The 21,540-nt window shown below is 38.7% G+C and overlaps 2 protein-coding genes across 3 annotated transcripts; one reads left to right on the top strand and one right to left on the bottom strand.

Moving 5' to 3' along the window:
* Positions 1 to 9,531: 9,531 nt before the first annotated feature.
* Positions 9,532 to 11,823, bottom strand: LOC114829766. The gene is made up of 4 exons (XM_029115806.2): positions 11,726 to 11,823; positions 11,277 to 11,336; positions 11,134 to 11,190; positions 9,532 to 10,818 (listed from the first exon to the last, which is right to left on the bottom strand). Exon 4 carries the CDS (start codon positions 10,816 to 10,818, stop codon positions 9,532 to 9,534), a length of 1,287 nt encoding a protein of 428 aa, XP_028971639.1. The 5' UTR covers positions 11,134 to 11,190; positions 11,277 to 11,336; positions 11,726 to 11,823.
* Positions 11,824 to 11,900: 77 nt separating this feature from the next.
* Positions 11,901 to 16,896, top strand: LOC114829767 (unconventional myosin-X-like). 2 transcript variants are annotated; one of them, XM_029115808.2, is made up of 12 exons: positions 11,901 to 12,173; positions 12,431 to 12,567; positions 12,772 to 12,876; positions 13,032 to 13,097; positions 13,374 to 13,521; positions 14,058 to 14,101; positions 14,238 to 14,303; positions 14,526 to 14,612; positions 14,769 to 14,804; positions 15,192 to 15,336; positions 15,561 to 15,632; positions 16,767 to 16,896. In XM_029115808.2, the coding sequence occupies exons 2-12, from the start codon at positions 12,472 to 12,474 to the stop codon at positions 16,859 to 16,861; spliced, it is 960 nt and encodes a 319-aa protein (XP_028971641.2). In that variant the 5' UTR covers positions 11,901 to 12,173; positions 12,431 to 12,471; the 3' UTR covers positions 16,862 to 16,896. The 2 variants fall into 2 exon arrangements, with proteins under 2 accessions (XP_028971641.2, XP_028971640.2); XM_029115807.2 differs by lacking the exon at positions 16,767 to 16,896 and adding an exon at positions 15,850 to 16,693.
* Positions 16,897 to 21,540: the final 4,644 nt, after the last annotated feature.

Raw genomic sequence — 21,540 nt, 5'->3', positions numbered from 1 at the left:
CAAAAATGTATTTTTGTTCATTTCTATAGAGAATGTTTCAACTGGATTCCATGGAGAGGCCTCATGAGTGCATATTCTTGGATGAAGCTGACTTCAATCTCACCAATAGGAGAAGGGGAGGCTGCAACATTATTGGTCAACGTGCCATTGTAGAGTTGCCAGGGCAGCGTGGTGGCAACGTAACCATATGTGCTGCCATCAGCAGCTACGGGGTTATTCACCGCCATGTGACTGTAGGGCCTTACAACACTGCCCATCTTATGACGTTTCTGTATGCTCTACAGGAAGCACTACTGAGACATGAACAGAGAGGTGATGAGCAGACTGAGCATCCCATGATTGTGGTAATCTGGGACAATGTGAACTTTCACCGTGGTCCTGGAATTCGTGAGTGGTTTGAAAATGACCCACGTTTTATAAATGTGTGCCTCCCACCATACTCGCCCTTCCTTAATCACATTGAATAATTTGTTTCTGCATGGAGGTGGAAGGTCTATGACAGAAATCCTTATGCACAGGAAAATCTCATTCAGTCAATGGATGCAGCATGTGACGACATTGGAGTGGAAGCGATTCAAGATTGGATTCAGCATGCTAAAGGATTATTTCCCCGTTGTTTAGCAAGGGACAGGATTGCCTGTGACGTTGATGAGGTCCTGTGGTCTGACCACGCCCAGAGGCATGATGCTGAGGCAGAATGATTCCAAGACATTGCTTGCTATCGATCTGCTGCATATTTTGTTTGTGACTACATTCATATGTGTGCAGGATTGTGCTTCATAATGAATATAATTTTCCCCCTGCTCTGCCCTGAGTGCAGTGTTTTGCTTTTATCTCTGTGGTGTGTAATGACTGCTGTGTAGTGTTCATGCATTAGCTGGATGTGTGTGTAATCTGAAAACAGTGTTTGGTTTTGGGTAAAGATGACATAGTTCTGAAGCAATTGTTTGATTTAGCAAGACAAGTCAAATGTTTTGACAGTGTAGCTTAAGTTTGGTGATTTGTGTTAATGTTTTGAGAAATGTCTTTCATGGATGCGTTGATGGCTTTAGTCAGACCATCATTTACTTGCAGTGCCTCAATAACAACAGAGCATCAAGTGTACTGGAACTGTTTTGTGCTGTGTACAGAGCTTTGACCTTCCCTTAAGAGTACGCTGTGGCCATGACATGGAGAGCACAGGGGTTGCCCGGTATATCCTGGAGAGAAGGGGGTTATACAGAGGCAGTGTCATTACTGGACGCAGTGTCCACAGTCAGAGAATAGAAAGGTGGGCAGACCTAAAGAGTTGTCTCATTCCACTTCAGTAACCTCTTCAACTTCATGGAAAATGAGGGCATACTGGATTCTACAGATCTGTTTTGTCTACACTACATATACTTACCAAGAGTTCAAAGGGCAGCTGCAGAATTCCAAAATCAGTGGAACAACCTTGGACTATATACACAGGGAGGACAAACACCTCCAACTGTGGCAGCGAGGGGTTCTTAACAGTGCCGGAGGTGGTGTAGATAAGGACATTTTTGAAGGAAATAACACCTTGGAAATCAATGAAAACACCTCTACAGTTAGGGACTGAAAACAATATTGTTGTAGCAGTAAATTGCTTTAATGTAAATAAAACGGTTATGAACAGAATTCAAGAGACAGTAGACCCACAGTGATAATCATAACCATGGCTTACAATTATATTTAGGCCTGGTGAATTTTCTTAGTGAACATTAACAAAGCTCCTTGAGTGTTACAACACTGGGTTGTTTGGTAACAGAAATTGTAAATTGCTGCATTTATATAAATCGCTTTAATGCAAAGTGCTAAACAATTTGCCTGACAGACTCAATGTAACAAAAATTTCAATAGTTTTTACTACTGTCCCTTTATATCCTAAAAAAACAAACAAAATTCCCCCCTACTACACAGGACTACTAAAATATATTCAAAGTTTTAGTTGATTAAAAAGTAAACAGACAAAAATATGTATTTTATATAGCCCATTAAAAAAATAAAATACTAAGGTTTGTGCTTATCGCTGAAAAAGGTTGCTTCTTTTTGCCAAACAGTTTGCAACAAATGCAAAATGTTTCTGCTAATGGCTAATCTTTCAAAGAAAAAACTAAGTTGTATGTTCACAGTCCATATTATAGCTGTCTAACTGAAACATCCTCAACAGGGTACTTGGAACAACCAGGTTTCCCAGATTATTCTCTACCAAACCCCTGTGTGTTACTTAATGCAAAGTCCCTATTCTCCCTGAAATCCTCACATGTCAAGCAGCGGAAACTTAAGGCAGTTGATGCAGGTGTTTGCCATAAGCAAATGGCGCCTGGGGCTGACGGAGTGATCAGGCAGGAAATCACTTGATGGTTGAGGGTAGAAGCCAACTGGAGGGATGACACTAGCACCTGTTGCAAAGGCTAGGACCTAGCTTTGAGGGTCCCACTTGCTCTAACAGACTGAAAACAAGCAACAGACCGAAAACAAGCAACCAAACCCCAAAAAGAACAATAAGAATTTATTGCAATAATACCAGAAGGTTATAACTATTATATAGAAGCTCCAAAAGAAAGAAATGAAAGACAAAGAATGATAGAAAGGCAAGTGACAGAAGAAAAGGATGTGAGGAAAAGTTAATAGAACTACCAAGATGGCATAAAAAACAATTAAAAAGGTATACAATGGAAAGAAAGTAAATTCTATAGGAGACAGACTGTAAAAAGAAAGGAAGCAAAGAATAAACACAGAGGAAGGGGAGGGGAGTATAACATTAAAAGAAAACAACAAATAAACAAAATATAAAGAAGGAAATAGAAAACAAATGGAGGCAGATAGAAAACAAATGGAGGCAGAGGTTGACAAATTGGCCAGAGTGTCACTAAAGCAATGGTTAGACAAAAACCCAAATCCTTTTGATTCATCCGCTGAGAATAATGAATGTTCATTACAATTAGTAGTCCAATTATTTTCTCCTAGCCCAGTATTTGTACACTTTTTAAACATGACAGTGCCATACCTAGCAGCAATATTAACCTTCAACATCCTGCAGGAATTCCCTCAAAAATGGAACAACTCGTTCCTCTGCCTCTCGCTTGTTGCTTCCCACTGCAGACAGCTGGATATGGAAAAGGTGATCCATTAAGTCAGCAGGGAGTGTGGATGGTTCATGACACATTAAGGCTCTAAAACTGTCTGGATGCATACTGATTGCATCCAGAACATCAAGGCTTTTCAGCCCCTCTTTAAATCTATAAGAATGAGACACATGAGAAGACAAAAATTTCTGTTTCAAATTGGGTTGATAATGTTGTGGAAAATTTTTCCCCTTTTACCTGCCAACATTCTCAAACAACTCAGGAGTCTGTGAATTCAAAAGTAGACTTTAAGGTAATAAAGCCGTGCTGATCTGCAGAACAACCAACCTCCAAACCTCAGAAACACACTTTTATACAGTATGGTTATACAATGATATTATGCCATTATGCTAATTTCTGGATGGATCTTTCTCCAATCTTCCACCAACCCTCTGGGATCCACCGCCCAAACCACTGTTGGAAATATTGGTGGCATGATGATGTGATTTCTCTCATTCTCCCAAGATTTTCCCAAGAGAGTGAAGGACGATCCACAGGTCCTTCTGTCCTCAATATGAGAGAACAACAACCACTCATTGCACTGACCATGGGAACAGTAGTTGAGCAAGAGCAAGAGTACAGTTCAGCACTCTCTTAATTAAATGTGGAAAAATCTAAGACAATTAGACTGTTTGGCATAATATGAGCCCTGGTTTAATGTTTCGTCAAATAACACCCAATTAATCACGAAACGTTCTGTCTACTCTTCGTTGGGTTAATGTTAAATAACAGTTTGAAAATACCCCTACAATAACCATATAGTTAGGCTAGCAGGGGAGAGAGATTACTTGCTTCACCAATGCAGAATAAAAACTAGAAATTCCAAGATTCCAGCAGAAGTTAGGATGAAATCTAAGATGGAAAAACATGGACTACAGTTGATGTTAGATCCAGTTCAGTCCCAAATGTACAAGCTAGCAATAATTTTTAGAAGAACCAGGAACACTACATTCAATTCATGGTGTTTACAATGTTGTATTTTTGTGTAATATGTCTCAATGGTGAAAATAGTTGTTGTAATGTGTGCAAATAGCTTATTTTACAAGGTACTTTACAGACCGTAATGAGTTGCTTACTGCATGAGTTGTTTGGAACCTGCTTTTCTTTGAGTTATTCTTACACAACACTTGTAGGCCTAGTTTAGGCCTAGTTTATAAGGATATATAATGGCCTTTTAAATGAAAAGTACAGTTAATGTTCAAATGTGTTGTTGTTCTTGTATTTGGGCAGAAGACGATGGTAGAAAATAACACTTCTGTGCCCTGTACCAAAATGTCACTAATTTGGCTTCTGAACAGTGTTACCTGTCAAATGCCCCACTGACTCTGTGGACCACCTGAAACATGAGAATATCTTGAACAAGCAGATCTCTGTCTTCAATGCGCTTGAATGGCTTAAGATATCCAGCATTTGTTAGATAATCTTGCAGTGGTTCAGTGTCATGTATCAGGTCATCCAAATATGTACAGACACCTAAAACACCACACAATAGAAAGAGAGAAACAAACAAAACCATAGAAATCAAGAACGCAAACAGTATGTGATACATCTGCAGCCTCCTGTGTTTTGCTGCTAGAAAACAACACCACACACTTAACTGTTCTAGAGTGATGTTGATTCAACTCTATGATCATTTTGGAGTCTGCATGTTTTGATGCTGTTGAACTGGGTTGCATTATACTGAGCGATGTTTTGGTTATTTAGTGTTCCATCATTGAAATGAATAGGGTGGACAAAATAATACAGTCAGAATAACATTATACAGCTCACTAACAGCACAAATTACATGATCCCAAATGATCATGCTGTCCAATAAACCTCTCAAACTGTTTGAACAAAAACTGAACATTAAAACCTTAATGAACATAGAATTTATTGCAGGACTGTTGGATTGGACAACCTTGGTTTTAGCGAGGTAGACCTAATAAACTGGCAACTGAGTTTACTGAATATTTACAACGCATTTACCTTTTTAATCTTCTCATAGGTCTGTATCAGCAATGTCTTCCAAGACAGGCTTTACTGGGGAACTGTCACCATCCAGAGAAGAATACAGTGTTGGTTCAATGAATACTGGTGGAGGACCACCATGGACAAGACTTACGCCAATGCCCCGGCCAGTGATAAAATATCAATCTTCCCTTAAAGCTGAAGCAAACATGGCATGGAAAATAAAACACAGGGTAAAATGAATGGCACAAAACTTAGGACAAAACTAGGACTGGGAAAAGGGAATATCGTAGAAACAAAATAAACCTTGGTGGCCTTAGGAAATTCTCTCCTAGGCCCACCAAGGTCCACAGCCTCTTCATACATTCCCAAGTCATCTGAAAACTTGATGGACATCTGGTACATGGGATTATAGGGCCGTCGTCTGAAGCCCTGCAGAGCACCATCTAGTAATGAAGACCTATTAATGTTGAATCTGCATCTTTGGTTACTGTCAATTTAACAATAGCTATTGTACATTTTTCCCCCAGTGTTTATACATAGATTTGTGTACAGTGTAAATCTAGCACAAGCACGTGATGCAACACTGGAAATTGCAAGCCAATAAATAACAGTCCACTGCATTAAGTGGTAGACACAGCATGTAAAGAGTACCTGCATTTCTTAATCATTGTACACAACTTCTTTTATAGCCTGTACATAAGCATGGTGAGAACATCTGAGCAGCCCTGGCTGGTGTCCATATCCGTAGGCAACATTATAATAAGTCACACCAGATTCCAGTTATGCTTACCCTGTTCCTGTTACAGTAGCAATAAAAAAAAATCTGCCAACCCTTTGGAATTATCTGGTTTTCTGCACAAATTTATCAAAATGATTAAAATGTGACCTGATCTTCATCAAAGTCACAAATATAGACAAACAATGTGCTTAAGCGAATAACACGCGGTCACACGATTTGGCAGCAGGGGCTAGCTCAATTTGCAGCATCGGCAGCTCGCAGTGGCATTTCCGGTGGCAGGTTGAGATGCCACGGCATCTTCCCCGTTAGCAGTAGCATTTCCGGTGGCAGGTTGAGTTAGCAGTGGCATTTTTAGTGGTATGTTGAGATGCCACAGCATCTTCCCCGTTAGCAGTGGCATTTTGAGTGGCATGTTGAGATGCCACAGCATCTTCCCCGTTAGCAGTGGCATTTATAGTGGCAGGTTGAGTTAACAGTGGCATTTTTAGTGGCATGTTGAGATGCTGGATGCCAACGATTTTTCCTGAGATGCCACGGCATATTTCGCCGTTCATATGGGATTTTCGGGTGGCAGCCTGAGATGCCACAAATTTACTAGACCGATGGGGTAGTACGGTGGCAAACAAGGGCTGTGTCCGAAATCACCCACTGCTCAACATATACAACCAAACCAGTAGCCTGTCGTAATGTAGAGGAAAGAGCATCTCCGACTGCAACTGCTGGTGTTTGTAGCATTTGCTAGTGAGATACCTTATAGTTAATAATTTTTAACATTTGCCAATATTACACTTGGTAGCATTTCCATGACCCTATTTCTTCATTTTATTCAACGTTTCTTTGATTATTTATAATATTTTATTTGTATTACAGTCTGTTATGTTGCATGGCTAAGGAAAGAAAATGGTGGTAGCCTATGTTTATTTTTTAATTTAAAATGCAATGACAAAATACTTTACTCACTCAAATAAAAGACTGCAGTTTAAAGCATGATTACATTACTGGAACAATATTTTGGCTATAGGCTTACACTTGGCAAAGCACCTGCCAATGTTTGTGGCAATTGCCCCTGGCCCCCTGTGGCAGCTGTCCCTTTCTGATTGTAAATTAAACCAGATTTTGTAACAGATGACCTATCCAGAATTATTGACTTAAAACCCTCAACATTTATAGCTTACTATACTAGGTGATATTTATACATATCTGTGCATCACAGGACTCTAATTTAAAACCATGTGCAAAGGTCTTGGTATGAATTAATAGGCTGTATTTAGGAACAAAACTCTTTAATATAACACAATATAAAAATATTTTAACAATCACTGTTCCTCAAATCTTGTAAACAGTCTGTAATTGTTTTTATCAACACATTCTTCCCAGAAGTTGTCGTAGACCTTTTTTTATTTCAAAAACAAATGTAAAAAGTTCTGCTGGAGAATCCTCATCCAGTTCCCCATCCCAGGTGTCCATCTCCTGGATGGCTTCTTTTCTTTCTTCTCTGTCCATCGAAAGGCCAGCAGGGAGTTTCAGTCCTCAATGGAATGTTGCCTTATCGCACCAGTCAGCTGCAGCCAGGCTATGTTGGATAAGAAGTATCCAACATGCAGTAAAAAAAAGTCTGTTATTGATAATTTATTTTTTTCCCAAGTGAAGACTTCAGACTTATAGAGCATTTACAGTACATCTGAATGAAACATTAAAATAAATTGCACCAACAAATGCTGTATTTATTAACACTGTGGGTTCCATCTAAAACCCTCCAAACTAAATGTCAGTGTATATTCATAATTGTCTTAATTGTACATGTAAATATAAAAAAGAATAAATGGTAATGCAACTAATCTGTATCCAGAGCACCTCCTTTATACACATCAAACAAAACAAAAAAGCTTCCTGTCACAGTAAGCAATGCTGTATTGTATGCCCACATGGAAAGAACCTATATGAGGATATATGCGCATATATGTAACCTATATGCAGTCTATATGCACATATATGCTGCATATATACAGCATATATGCACATATATGATAATATATATGCTGCATATATGCGTGTATATGCCACATATAGGCAAAATTGAGGTGCATATATGTGCATATACAGGCCATATAGGTCTCCTGTATTGCTTCTTTATATCCACATATAAGCCCTATATGTACATACAAGATACGTCTCCTAGCTCATGGCAAGATCTGGTCATTTTGTAGCTCATATCTCACTTTGGAAACTGTCATACATGATGCCTAGCTCATATTTTCTATTATCAAGGCAATAACTAAGAAATAACTAAAAAAAATTATGCAAGAACTTATGTATGTGCGAACACGTGAAATGGGTATCACATCTAATTGGCATGTTATGGAATTTAACTATGGCACTTAAGTGAGAGGAGATGGAAAGCTATGATGTCTACACGTTTTCCTGAAACATTTACAAGGTCAATTCTTTCTTGTATGAAAATAGTGGAAAAGAAGGAAATGTATAACAAAATGGTTTGTGTTTTTTTTATTTTTGTCAATCAAGCCTTTTTTCAAGTCACTTCCAGATTCACATTACAGCTCATACACATCCACACATTCACCGTTACATCCACCAAATGCAATGTTTTCTGTATTGTCTTAATGCATTTTCCAGAATATGGCTGAAAGGTCATTACAGTCTGAATGTAGCAAAAAAACTAACAAAAGAAAAGTACATAGAACATACATTCAGGTAATCATCATCATCCCACATCTATCTGAGCATTTCACTGTGGTTAATGAATTTGAAGACAATGTCAACATTTCTGTTCACAGTTTTAACAAACAGACACTTTTCTTTTATCTGAGATGCTTGTATAGCAACTAAAGGCCCCAGACATTTCCCTACAGGGATGAAATAACAAGGATTCTTAAATTGACCGCAGATGTCCTGTTTCACTTTTTGGTAGTACTTCCCCACTGCATAACATGTCTCCCCCTGCCCCAGATCACAGACAATGAATGTCTTCACAGAGAAAATACTTTCCTCTCGATCAGAAAGAATGACAGTGTACGAGTTTCTCCGAAAAGTACGCGAGTAGTTTTGTGAATGAACTATTTCAAGATTAACCACTACTCTGCAAAAATACTTCACAGTGACTCTATTTTCAAGGTTGCTGATGCTGTTCAAGGCCAGAAAATCATCATTTCTGATCATACAAATTTTAGGCCTACCCAGAGATGTAACACCATGACAGCGACTTACTTCCTGCACCATTTTTTTCTCAACTGAAAAAGACTCTAAGAGAGCTAAGTAATCATCAGAAGCTGCCACCATGGTTTTTTGGGAAAATGATGGAAATGCAACCTGTAGCCAAACTGTTTTCATTATCTGCAGAGAAACTCCCTGGCTGCTCTTTATCATATCTAAAATGATCCCATTGTATGACTCAAACACAAATGCAGACTGTGCCCAGAGGGGACCCCAGTTCCTCACAGTATTGGGCAGATGAAGGCACAAATGTACATTGAAAGTGACATTATTGATCCCATAAAGGGTCTCCATTTCCTGAACAAACTCTGTTAGCAACCCCTCAGATTCTGATATGTGCAGTGGTGATATATTCTCACCGAGTAGAAGAGAAACCCCCTTTACCAACTTAAACCAGTGCTTCAGATATTTTTCAGGTAAGACCCCTTTCAATGTTGGTATGCTGTAATAAAACAACCACATGTTCCACTCGTGTGCCTTCTAGAACTTTTTCTCTTTCACTGAGCGGGGGACACGGGAAACATTACAGGGGGGTTTAATAGAAGTTAAAATGTCATCAATCTGTTCTGTTGAGTGTCCGATATACCATGGCGATTGGTTGTTTTCAGAATGAAACCACAGCGTGGTGATGCTTCTTGCTACACCCAGCAGCACACTGTGCATATAATCTGGAACACAGCCATCAATGATATTAAAATCAGGTAGACAAGACAAAATACTAGGCCCTTTCACTCCCTTAGTGGGGTTTCCAGCAAGAGCCTCTTCCACCAGATCATCAGTCTGGGAGGGATTCCTCAACTCTGCTTTTTCATAGGGATAAGCCCTTACACGCCCCCTGCGTTTTAGCACACTTGTTCCTTTCTGCATACAAAAAGAACACCCAAACTCACCATTAAACTGTTTAAAGTTCTGAATCAGTGGCCGAGCAACTGAATCTGCCACCATGGTAGTAAGCAGTACTTTACTTGTGACAATTTCCCCACTTTCACTTTCCCATATAAGACCATTAGAGTACAACTCTATGCATTCATCGACAAATGGTTTCATGTAAGTGTTCATATTTGGTTTGTTTTGACCAAACCACAGGCCACAAAGCATAACATGTTTTGCACGTAGCTGTATTGGCAGTTCATTAATAGTACACAAAATTGGCCACAAACTTTTTGTGTTTGATTTGTGCACTGGCACTCCATCACAGTTGAAAGTCAGTGATATGCTGTCTGGTGATGCAAGGGGTGATCGTTTTTTGTATAAATGTCCATCATATATATCTTTGATGGAGGCATCCTTCTTCTCAAAGCGGTGTTTCAGGTGTTTCCCTAATTGGTGGTCCTCAAGCAGTTTTTTAATTTGGTATTTTAGTGGCAAGTACAAAAAACACTGGTCTTTTTGTGCATGCGCTTTTGATGTGTCCTGGTCACAGACTGGGCACTTGACATTAAAGGGACCTTCCTGCATGCTTACCTTGCAACTCTTGCACACATAATGTACTTCTAATATGTCTTTCACTGAATCAAATGCTTTGTAGAAAAGGTACTTTGAGCCACTAACCAATTCCCCACCAGGACCAGCAATAAAGTTGATAAGATGCATGATGTCCTCCAAGGCTCTATTTGTTAATCCATGTTTGAGTTTTAATGCCAGCAGCAGGAGTTCCACCTGTTCTTTTGTTGGTTTCTGGTCAAAAGTTGGACTTGTGGGGTCTTCTAGATGTTCCTCTACTGGCTCCCCAGGTGAAGAGCTAGGGCCAGGTATGGGTTGGTTCATCTGTGAATTTAAAACATTGGATTAGCAATCCCAAATTTGCACAGACTCATACAAATGTACCATTTCATGTGGTTGGTAACCACTTGCATTTGAAGGCTCAAGTGTCTTTGTTTATTTTTTTTAACAGTCTTCTCCAAATTAATTTTATGCCCCCCTTTGTCCACATGTATATTTTTCTGACACTTTAAGCAACATCAGGAAGAATTGGGTTGTGGAATTATCTATGATGATTTACATTAACTAGTGTGCATGCACATGCACGAACAAAACAAAAAACACCTAACTTTAATATTTTTGCCATTTTTAGCCACTTACTGTGTCATCAGAAGCAGTAGACACCGGGTATCTTGATTGTCCTCTTGGGTGAGATACCTAAAATAAAAATAAAAATCATTCAGCAAGAAATATGTAGGTTTTTTTATTTGGTATTTAATTTGGTGTGCGTGTTTTCTACTTACTGAGTTGTAGAAGAAGAGGCCACAGCTTCTTCATCATCACCCATATCTTCAGAAATGTCCCTAACAAAAATGTTGTGGTAATGTTAAAACACTTCATGCATCACTCATTATAATAGGATTGATATGACTGATTGATTAAGTCCAAGCAGGTAAATTCCATTCATGAGGTGAAACCTTTAAGACTGTAGATTCAAAACACACAAAGTGAAATATTTTCCTGGCTAGAGTTCCAACTTGAACAGTTTTCTTTATTTATTTACTTTGGACATGGAAAGGTACAGTGGACATGGAAAGATACATTTTACCTTTATACAAACATACTTAACATACATTAAGGGGAATTATGCCACATGCGTTTACATGGTATAGGAAATTATCTGTAGCTGGTAGCTTTGTTAGCTGGCTAATTTAGCTAGCTAGCTTCTAGTACGTTTTGTTACAAGACTTACTTTCGTTTACGTCTTCTCTTTGTTCTTTCTGGAACGGGTGCTTCGTCGTCAACGAGGTACCTTTTGTAACGTACTGGATCCATATCTATTGCTTTTCTTTAATTGCATCTAAATTGCATTTCTCCACTCTGCTGCCACCGATCAGCCGCTACAGCGTCTCGTAGTTGATGACGTCATCCGCATGCGGCCCAGCACACTATCTTTCGCGCCGAAAGATAACGGCTGGGCGTAAAAATTGCGATATCAGCGTTGGAGATCCGCTATGTCCTACTTGAATGGACTGAGGGTGAGGATAGAGGGGCCCATAGTATTTTGGCTCTCGACTGTGTCCGGAATTTTTCAGTAAAAAAATTTCTTGAAAGGACTGAAAAAAACGAGAAGCTGGTGGAATGGCGAAAAGGCCGCCAACCCTGGCCGGTGCACCGAGCAAGAATTATTGACGTGGCAAGTATGTTACATGCTAACTTTATCTGACGTTATGTAGTTACATACCACATTTAATGTTTTTTCTCGCTCTTAAAGAAGTCTAAAATGGATCTTGCTAGGTCCCTGGTTAGCAATAGCTTCGCTTTCTGGCTCATGTTAGCTACATAATTTGCTAATGTAAGCGAAGTCCAATTGGGACTAATGTTAGATTTGGTAACGTTAAGCATGATTAGACAAACGTTTGCAGTTCATGATAACATTTAAATTTTATTGCACCAGAATTTGAAAAAACTCTCCAAATTAAACTGCGTGGGATCGAGATGGAGAAAGAAGTCACACAGCAAACAAAACGTCCTCACATCCCAAACTCAAAGTACCGTGATCAGGGGCTGACTGAGAAGGCTTCAAAGAAAAGGGTAACTGACTGCACCAATTGGTGCTTTACTTAAACGATCTCCCCCTCTCTCTCTTGTTTCTTAATGTGTAGGCATGTGTGTAGGTTTGTAATTGTGTCATCTATGATGATTTCATGTGCTTTGTTGACAAGATGTATGTGCAAGGTGGTGTAACGTAAGTTAATAAGAGTTGGGCTAAAAGTCAGTCTGTTTCTCTCTGTCAAGGTTGACAATAAAAAGAGATGTCCTTCTAAATACAACCACGAGGAGGAGGAGGAGAAGGAGGAGGAGGAGGATGAGGCGCGTCATGACAGGCCTTCAAAGAACAAGGTACACTACCAGTCTGCATCCAGTGTGTGTTGTTACATTGCAATACAGTAAAGATAAGTAAGACTTTTATAATAAAGTGCATTACCAGTAGCTGTAACAAGGTATGACACCGGCACAGTAGGCAACTTTGTCCTCTCTCTTTCTCTCCCTCCCAGCGGGCCAGCGAAGAGGAGGAGCGTATTGGGGATGAAGAGGACATAGTACCACCCTCTAAGAAAAAGGTAGCCTAAATGATGACATCCATTGTGTGGTGTATTACATACATACATTACATGACATACAAGATGAGGAAGTTTCATGTTTTAAGTAAGGAATAACCACCAGGAGGCCGGACAACCAGTTACATATAGCCAAGTGGAGGGACTTCTGCCCTAGACTTCTTGCCACCTTCCTCTTACACCTCTCGTGACATCCTCCCAGCCAATCAGAATCAACCATTTACAAAATAAGTTATATAACAATTAGCTGTTGTTCTTCTCTCTGTCTCTTTCTCGTAGACAGCTGCTGAATTTAGAAAACACCTGGATGAACAGATGTGGGAGAGAAGGAAACTTGACCAAATGCAAAGAAATTTGCAGGAGTTGAGAAATGAAGTCCATTCTCTTAAAAATGAAAATGCACGTCTGAAAGACATTATCATCAATCGTAAGTATTCCTAATTTTTATATTTATTAGCAAGGTTTTTTCTGGAGATGGATATTGCGGTGGCAGAGAAGTGTAAACTTAGAAATGTTATGGGCTGAAACACGTGTTTGGCAAAATATGTTGTTAGCTGGTGAGGTAGTGTGTGTGCTCATATAGCCGTTGATAAGATTCAAATTAGATTTATATTTATTTGTCTCTTTCTGGAGGAATTTGTAGAGGGTTAACAAAAGTCATGGCCTAGAGAACATACAGTTCATGAGAATAAATGATGCTTTTCTGCCTTCAACGGCTCAAGAAGGCAATCGGCTCCAGAAAAAAACCCTGGGGAATTAGAATTTGGGAGAAATTGGAGAAAGAAAATTGCGTTCACAACCAGGTTTCCTATGCAGAGCCTTATCAATGGGCTTTGGAGGGTTTTAGCTTGAGTTCACACCTGCAGGAAATGTCTTTCGAAGAGTAAGGGCACTGAGTTGCTGGGTGCTATTTTGATCTAGTGATTGTAATTATAGTTTTTTCTTTATATAACCTCTTTCTAGAAATCCCTCAAATGAAAAGTGACATCGCCATTATTGCTCAAAAGGTAAGTTCCTCTGATTTTCATTGCTTTTTAAAATTGTTTCTCAAGCAGAACTGGAGAGACTTGTGATGTTGGGCTGATTGATAGTGTTTACACTTTAATTTATTTAAGAGAATAACTATATTTTTCTTCTATGAAGAAGACTGGAAGGACTCCTGTGGAGGATCTAGATTCCTCCTTCTCGACTTTTGGAGAAATGCAACCGGTGAGTAACCCCCTTGCATTTTTATTTATTTATTTATTTTACTTGTTACTCAAACAGAGCTATATGGATTTTTATTATGTTTGGCTGATTACTTTTGCATGTAACTTTAATTTATTGGCATGTTTAATGTTTTTCAAGCCCCCCCTGTAAATAAGAATCTATAGTGGCTTGCTTGGATGAATAGAAATTGTTGAGTTTGACTATGTTTCTTTCTTCTCTAAGACTCCAGAGAGGAGACAGAGCCCAGAGGACACCGAGCCCTTTAAAGAGAGTCCCATGGTGACTGAGCGCTTTCGAGAGACACCACAGGTGTGTGTAACCCTTTTATACCTCAGATTTTACTTAAGGCTCCAACTGAGCTATAGGGATTTTTATGTTGGGATAGTTAGTGGTAATATGTAATTTACTTGCCCCATATTTATAAAATTGTTGAAGAGTTTAACAATGTTTTTCTTCTCTAACAAGACTGCAGCAACAGCTGAGACCTCAGCGAAAACACAGGTGAATAACATATTATGTAGTAAGGATGGGTATAAACTGTGTGCTTTGTAGGAGCCAATTAGTGTTATAAGTGACAATCATCCTCTCCTCCTGCCCCCCTTCACTCCTCTCCACCCACTGTCTTTTCTCCTTCCCTACTCTCCATCCAACCTCCTCCTTTCCCCCCACCCTGTCCTCCTCCTTCTCTCCTTTAATAACGTTTTGGGCAGTGATTAATTTGTTTCATTTCTTTATCATTCATCTGCATTTATACATATCATTAATCTGCATTTATACATAAAAACCTATTAACTATTGGGAAGCTAAGCATAAGAATCAATATGAAACATGAAAAAGTTTCTAAAAATTGCCAATAAATGTATATTGTGATGTGAAATTATTTTTCAGATGGAAGTTATAAAGGGCTCTGGGGTGTTTTGCCAGGCAGAAGCGTGGAAAGCAGCCCGCCTTGCCCCCTCTGCTACTGCCATGGTGCGGAATCTCCTGCTGGGCACCTTTGATTTGGAGACTTTGCTGAAAAGCAACCTGAATGGTACAAAACAACATGTTCCTAATCTCTTCTGTCCTTGAAAAAAAAAAACAGTCATATTCTGTGGAATAAATTATGTGTGTGCGGGCATACCATCGCTTTTTTACTTGGCATTTTTGTATTTCCTTGCACCTCAAGAAAACATGATGTGTATATAAAAAAAACTCTTGCTTTCTCCACCTTCATTTTACACCCCTTTCATAATAATTTTGAAATATTACTTTAAGGTGGGAAGCCAACCAGAGGGGATGGGGAGCAGCTGGTCGCACTTGACCAAATTAAAAAGGCAGCCATTATTGGTGAGTAAATGCATAATGCATTGAGAAGGGAAAACCAAACTTTTAAGACTTTATAAGTTCACCACTTTAACCATAGCCTACTTGTATCAATATTTATTAGGCATCAATGGAGACTGCATAAAGTAGGGCACCAATTATTGTTACTGTATCTGCTTGGCACCTTTAATACTAATTCATCGCTTTCTGACTTCTTGATCCTACCTTTCCTCTTCTAAAGCCACATTGCTGGGGTATTGCGCTGTAAGGTGTGTAGTCCTCTATTTTGTAGAACATATAGTGTTGCAAATAACCTCATGGCATATTGTTGTCGTCTGAAGTGTTCTTAAATAATCATATTCACCCCTCCTTCACCTTAATCCCCTCTGTCCTGTGTTTGTGCCTTATTTTGTCTATACCGGTTATTGATTTGCTTGATTTTATTGCTTGATCTTATTGCTCTTCGAGTAAACCTAGCATGGCAGCTCGCGGGTGGAATGTGTGTGTGAATGGGTCAATGGGAGGACATTGTAATGTATTTTGGGGGTGCAGGAAAATGCTATAAAAGTGCAGCCCATTGACAACTAGATATGTTTACATGTGCAAAGTTTCTTACATCAGATAAAATATTTGAGGGATTAGAATATCTGAATCTGTTTACATGGAAACAAATAATCTAATCATGACGTGCATAAACATGCACCAAGCCTTATTCAGAATAATAGCATTTTGACATCCGCAGAGCGGTCTTAATTTCCCTAAAACAACTGCAGAAGTTGTACTTCACCTGTGTTTTAAGCTAAACAAAAAACTCGGGAGTGGCAACATTTTTCCTATCCATGAATTTTCTCTGCTTTGGATGCACATGATTGACTGTGTGACTGTTAACAATGCAGTTCCCATGACGGACGTGTGCATATGAAAGAACAATGCCCCCCCCAAAAAAGGGGGGGTGATGTTTCCAATCAGAATTTCTTTCAGATTTAGCAGAATCCAATCAGAATCTTCCAATTGACGTGTTTACATGACACATTTTTTATTATGGTCAGCCCTTTATCCAAAATATGTCTCCAGTCGCAGCTGGACTGTAAGCACTTTGGGTTCCTGATGAAGCACTATATTATTATTATACTGTCTAATTATTTTTGTCTTCTCTAGATGCTACATTGAAGAAGTGGCCGGCAGCCAGCCGAGGGCAGATAGGCACATCTATCAATTCAAAGCTCACGGAGCTGAGAAGATCAACAAGATAAATAGTTTTTTTTTTCTATTCAGTTTTTTGTCTTGTTTTTGTTCTTGTTCCATTTGATTGTTCTTAAGTAAATAAATAAATGTACATTTCTACATTTTGGGCTTTTATTTATGTTGCATAGTAGCTATGGATTTTAATAATTTTACTAATATATAGGTAAACATATAGGTGCATATATACATGCATATATGCACCCATATATACTTGCATATATGTACCTATATAGGTACATGTATGCACATATATATGTACCCATATATGTACACATATGTGCATATATGGGTACATATATACGTGCATATATGTACCTATATAGGTACATATAAGCCCGTATATATGTACACATATGTGCATATATGTGTACATATATGCACACATATATACGTGCATATATGTACCTATATAGGTACATATATGTACCCATATATGTACATATATGTGTATATATGTACATATAATATAGGAAAACGTATAGGAAAACATATATAATATAGGAAAACATATATCAAAACCTATATTTAAACATATATGTTTATATAGGTTATTTCCATGTGGGTGGTCAAGCAACCGACAACACTTGTCTCTCTGACTGCAACACATACACACTTATTAATATATTACAGATTGCCAATTTTTACAAGATAACTGTCCTGAGTTTTGTGGGAAATGGTTTTGGGTAGGAGTTGACAAATGGTTTTACCTCTTTGGTGGTCTCTGTTTCATCAGCTGCCTTTCTTGCTGCTCTGGGGAAAAAGGAAATTATCTGTAAATGTGATTTATCTAAAATATCACCTGCTAATATGCCTCAGCAAGCATAATGAATTAAGTGATGTTTCATATTGAATTGCACAACAACATTGGAAAGAACATCCTGTAGCCTACCCTTTCTTTTTCTTTGAAGGTGTGGTGGTTAGAAGCACAGATTCTGCTTGGTAACGACACATGTTGCTGTTGCCTTGCAACCACTGAATCAACACCTACAAGAAATTAAATTATTTGTAATAATAAGCATGTCAGAAATTATCAGCTTCAAACCCATTAAAGTATTTAGTCTTGTATACTGTACATTTATGTACTCACTAAAATTAATAGTCATACTCAAGTACTTCAGTTCTGATTTTAACAACTATTAGCAGAAAGTCATGATTCTATTTTTCTTGTTGTGGTATGTATTCTGGAAATTATGTTCTCCAAATTATCCAAAATCGAGTGACACTTGTTGTATGGCATTACTTACTCAGTAATTAGTTTTCCTGTAAATGTAGTATTTGTAAACATTACATATCCTCATTATTTTACCTCTGGCAAAATTACCTCTGTTATGAATAGCTGCTTCTCAGCTACAGTTCCAGGTACTGTCCGTTGTTTTTCCAGTCTCTGGATAATCTCGTCTGTCTGTGGTAATAAGTAAGTAAAAAGCATGAAAACAATTTGACAGGGGATAATATTATATTAACAATTTTGCACAGTCAAGGCAACATTTTAATTATTCATTACTCCCGTTCCCCCTCCTCTGCCTGAAAAGTAACGTCAATCCTTCCCTGTATAACCAGCATTCATCTGACTAAAAAGGTTTCCTTCCCAAAAATTACAGGATATTAGTTTCAAAATCAAAATAGTTAATGTGCTCGGTTACTATAGCTTTCTTCGTCATGTTGTCCTTATATAAGGTTCTTATAAATTTGGCCTTTCAAATACAAATAGTTAATATCCTAAACATTTTCATTGTGATATGGAATATATCTCTAAAGATCCGTGACTTCAATGTATTTTCCAGTCACATACTATTGAAGACCAGGAGTTGTCCCCCAGGATATGCTCTTTCCTCTACAGTATGACAGGCTACTGGTTTGGTTGTATATGTTGAGTAGTGGGTGATTTCGGACACAGCCCTTGTTTGCCACCGTTCTATCCCATAATCGGTCGAGTAAATTTGTGGCATCTCAGGCTGCCACCAGAAATCCCATATGAACGGTGAAAGATGCCGTGGCATCTCAGGAAAAATCGTTGGCATCCAGCATCTCAACCTGCCACTATAAATGCCACTGCTAACGGGGAAGATGCCGGCATCTCAACATGCCACTAAAAATGCCACTGCTAACTCAACATGCCACTAAAAATGCCACTGCTAACTCAACCTGCCACCGGAAATGACACTGTGAGTTGCCGATGCCGCAAATTGAGCTAGCTGTCACTCGGATTTGGTTTCGGAATTGAACAGTAAGTGAACCCCTTGGCTAAGGACAAACAAAAGCTAATTGGAGTCAGGACTTAGAAAAACTGGAATTCAGTCAATTAAACAAGATTGGAGGTGTGGGTTATTGCTACATTGACTCACAAAAAAATTGAGTTTCCTATTCACAATAACCATCTCCTGATGTGAACCATGCCTCACAAAAAAAGAGATCTCAGAATGATCAAGAATTGTTGATTTGCATGAAGCTCGAAAGGGTTCAAAAGTAATCTCAAAGAGTTTTGATATTCATCAGTCCACTGTTAGACAAACTGTCCATAAAAGGACACCATTTACTTCTGTGGCTACTGTCCCTAGAAGTGGGCACACAGCTGATTTCAAAAACACAATACAGAATGCTCAATAAGGTAAAAGGCTCATAGGAATCGTCAGAGCTGTTTAACACCTCTGTTCATGAGCCTACCATACACTAATCATTGATAAGGTATGGAGTTCATGGCAGGACACCATAGAGGATGCCGCTGCTCCCCAAAAAAATCATAACAGCGTGCCATAAATTTGCCAAAGACCACATTGACACTCCATAACACTACTGGGAAAACATTTTGTGGACTGATAAAATTAAGGTTGAATGTTTGGGATGAACATGCAGCACTATGTATGGTTTAAAAAGGGCACTGCATTCTAATGTTAAAATCACCATCCCAACAGTGTAGGGTGGAGGGAGCATCATGATTTGGGGCTGCTTTGCTACCTCTGGGGCTGGACAGCTCGCCATCAGAGAGGAAAATGTATTCCCAAGGTTATCAAGGTATCTTCAAAGATAAGGTCAGGGTGGCTGTCCCCCAGTTCAATTTGGAGTGGCCCATTCAGAGGCCAGACCTTAACTCAACAGAGATGCTGTGGAATGACATCAAGAGAGCCGTTCAGACATCCAAAGAATATAGCTGAACTGACATAGTTCTGTAAGAAAGATTGGTCAAAAATTCCCCCTCAAAATTGTGCAGGGCCTGGTTTCCCCAAAGCATCTTATGGCTAAGATGAACCGGGTTCCATTATAAGTTAGAGATCATCTTAGCTTTAAGATGATTTATGGTCTGTTTGTCCTGGTTTGTCCTGTTAAAATTTTTGTTTAGTGCTGCTATCATTTTTTTAGACATTAAATAATATTTCAGTCTTTCTGAGATGACCCAGCTCCCCGACATACTTCAAATTCACCCGAAATAGTCTCTTTTGTTTGTGCATTAAAAGTTTAGTTTGTGCCATCCGCCAAACCTGCTCCAGGTGGACTCAAAATAGGCTCAGTGGTGTGTGCTGGTAAAGTTTCTGGTATAGCCTAATTTTCTACTGGATGGCACATTGGCTTTCCACTCTTTCCACTATAGCTCTGTAATTACTTCAACTGATTTTGTAAGAACGTTGCAAAAACTATATTTTAACCGGCACAAACGATTGAGCATATTTTGAGTGAATTTGTAGTATGTTGGAGGGCTGATCGTGACTTCGGAATGATCTATAAATATTCTTTAGGACTAATATCAAAAAAATGACAGCAGCACAAATGGAGCACAAACGATTCAAGGTATTTTACCTGCGTAAAAATGGTCCCCACACGCAAAACTAGGGCAAATAGGCTTTATAGTTTTTGCCGGTTTGTGTCATTACAATTTTTGTGCTCCTTTCATTTTCTAGATATAAAATAATATTTTATAGGTCAAATTCACTCTAAAAAGGCAGAATAATTTGTGCTCAATTTGGGTCGGTATCATTTTGGTTTTTGCGACTGTCTTTATAATGTATAATGACAGACCTATAGCAAAGCTAAAGATAGTGGAAAGAGTCCAAGAACTATCCAAGAAATCCAAGAACTATCCAGTAGGAATGTAGGGTATTTACCAAAAACTATAGCAGCACAATTGTTTTTGCGGCACAAATGGAGCACATACGATTGAGCCTATTTTGAGGCAGTGTAGAGCTGGTTTCGGAGCTGGTGACCTACAATAAAATGTCTAATATATAAAACGCTGCATCAGCACAAACAACTGAGCCTATTTAGATGTATTTTTTAGCAGGTTGGGGGGCTGATTCCGTCTCACCCAGTTGAAGTGTACCTATAATAAAAATTACAGACTTCTACATGCTTTGTAAGTGGGAAAACCTGTATCAAATACTTGCTCTCCCCACTGTAGCTAGCTGTAGCATTATCATAACAAGTAAGCATAAGGTAAATATGAACGATATGCTATTGGCGAGCTTTGTTAATGGATTCAACATCGGCAGTGTATCAAATAATTTTTCTCCCCACTGTAGATTGTTAGTATGGCGTTATAGTGAGGGAACAAATGATTTAATCCCCTGCTGATTTTGTACATTTGCCCACTGACAAATAAATTATCAGTCTATAATCTTGCGTTTTTTCTGGATTCTTTTTTTTTGTTATTTGGTCTCTCAATGTTCAATTAAACCTAAAATTAAAATTATAGACT

The sequence above is a fragment of the Esox lucius genome, chromosome 11 (genome assembly GCF_011004845.1).
Source record: "Esox lucius isolate fEsoLuc1 chromosome 11, fEsoLuc1.pri, whole genome shotgun sequence".
Lineage (NCBI taxonomy): Eukaryota > Metazoa > Chordata > Actinopteri > Esociformes > Esocidae > Esox > Esox lucius.
The sequence above is the reverse complement of the archived record's forward strand: the minus strand, read 5'-3'. Positions and strand labels throughout refer to the sequence as shown.

Excerpts from the sequence above, each read along its gene's own strand:
- LOC114829766 (XM_029115806.2), bottom strand. The coding sequence starts at position 10,818 with ATGAACCAACCCATACCTGGCCCTAGCTCTTCACCTGGGGAGCCAGTA.
- LOC114829767 (XM_029115807.2), top strand. The coding sequence starts at position 12,472 with ATGGAGAAAGAAGTCACACAGCAAACAAAACGTCCTCACATCCCAAAC. Across the intron at positions 12,877-13,031 it reads ACAGGCCTTCAAAGAACAAG|CGGGCCAGCGAAGAGGAGGA; the intron begins GTACACTACCAG and ends TCTCCCTCCCAG. Across the intron at positions 14,102-14,237 it reads TCGCCATTATTGCTCAAAAG|AAGACTGGAAGGACTCCTGT; the intron begins GTAAGTTCCTCT and ends TCTTCTATGAAG.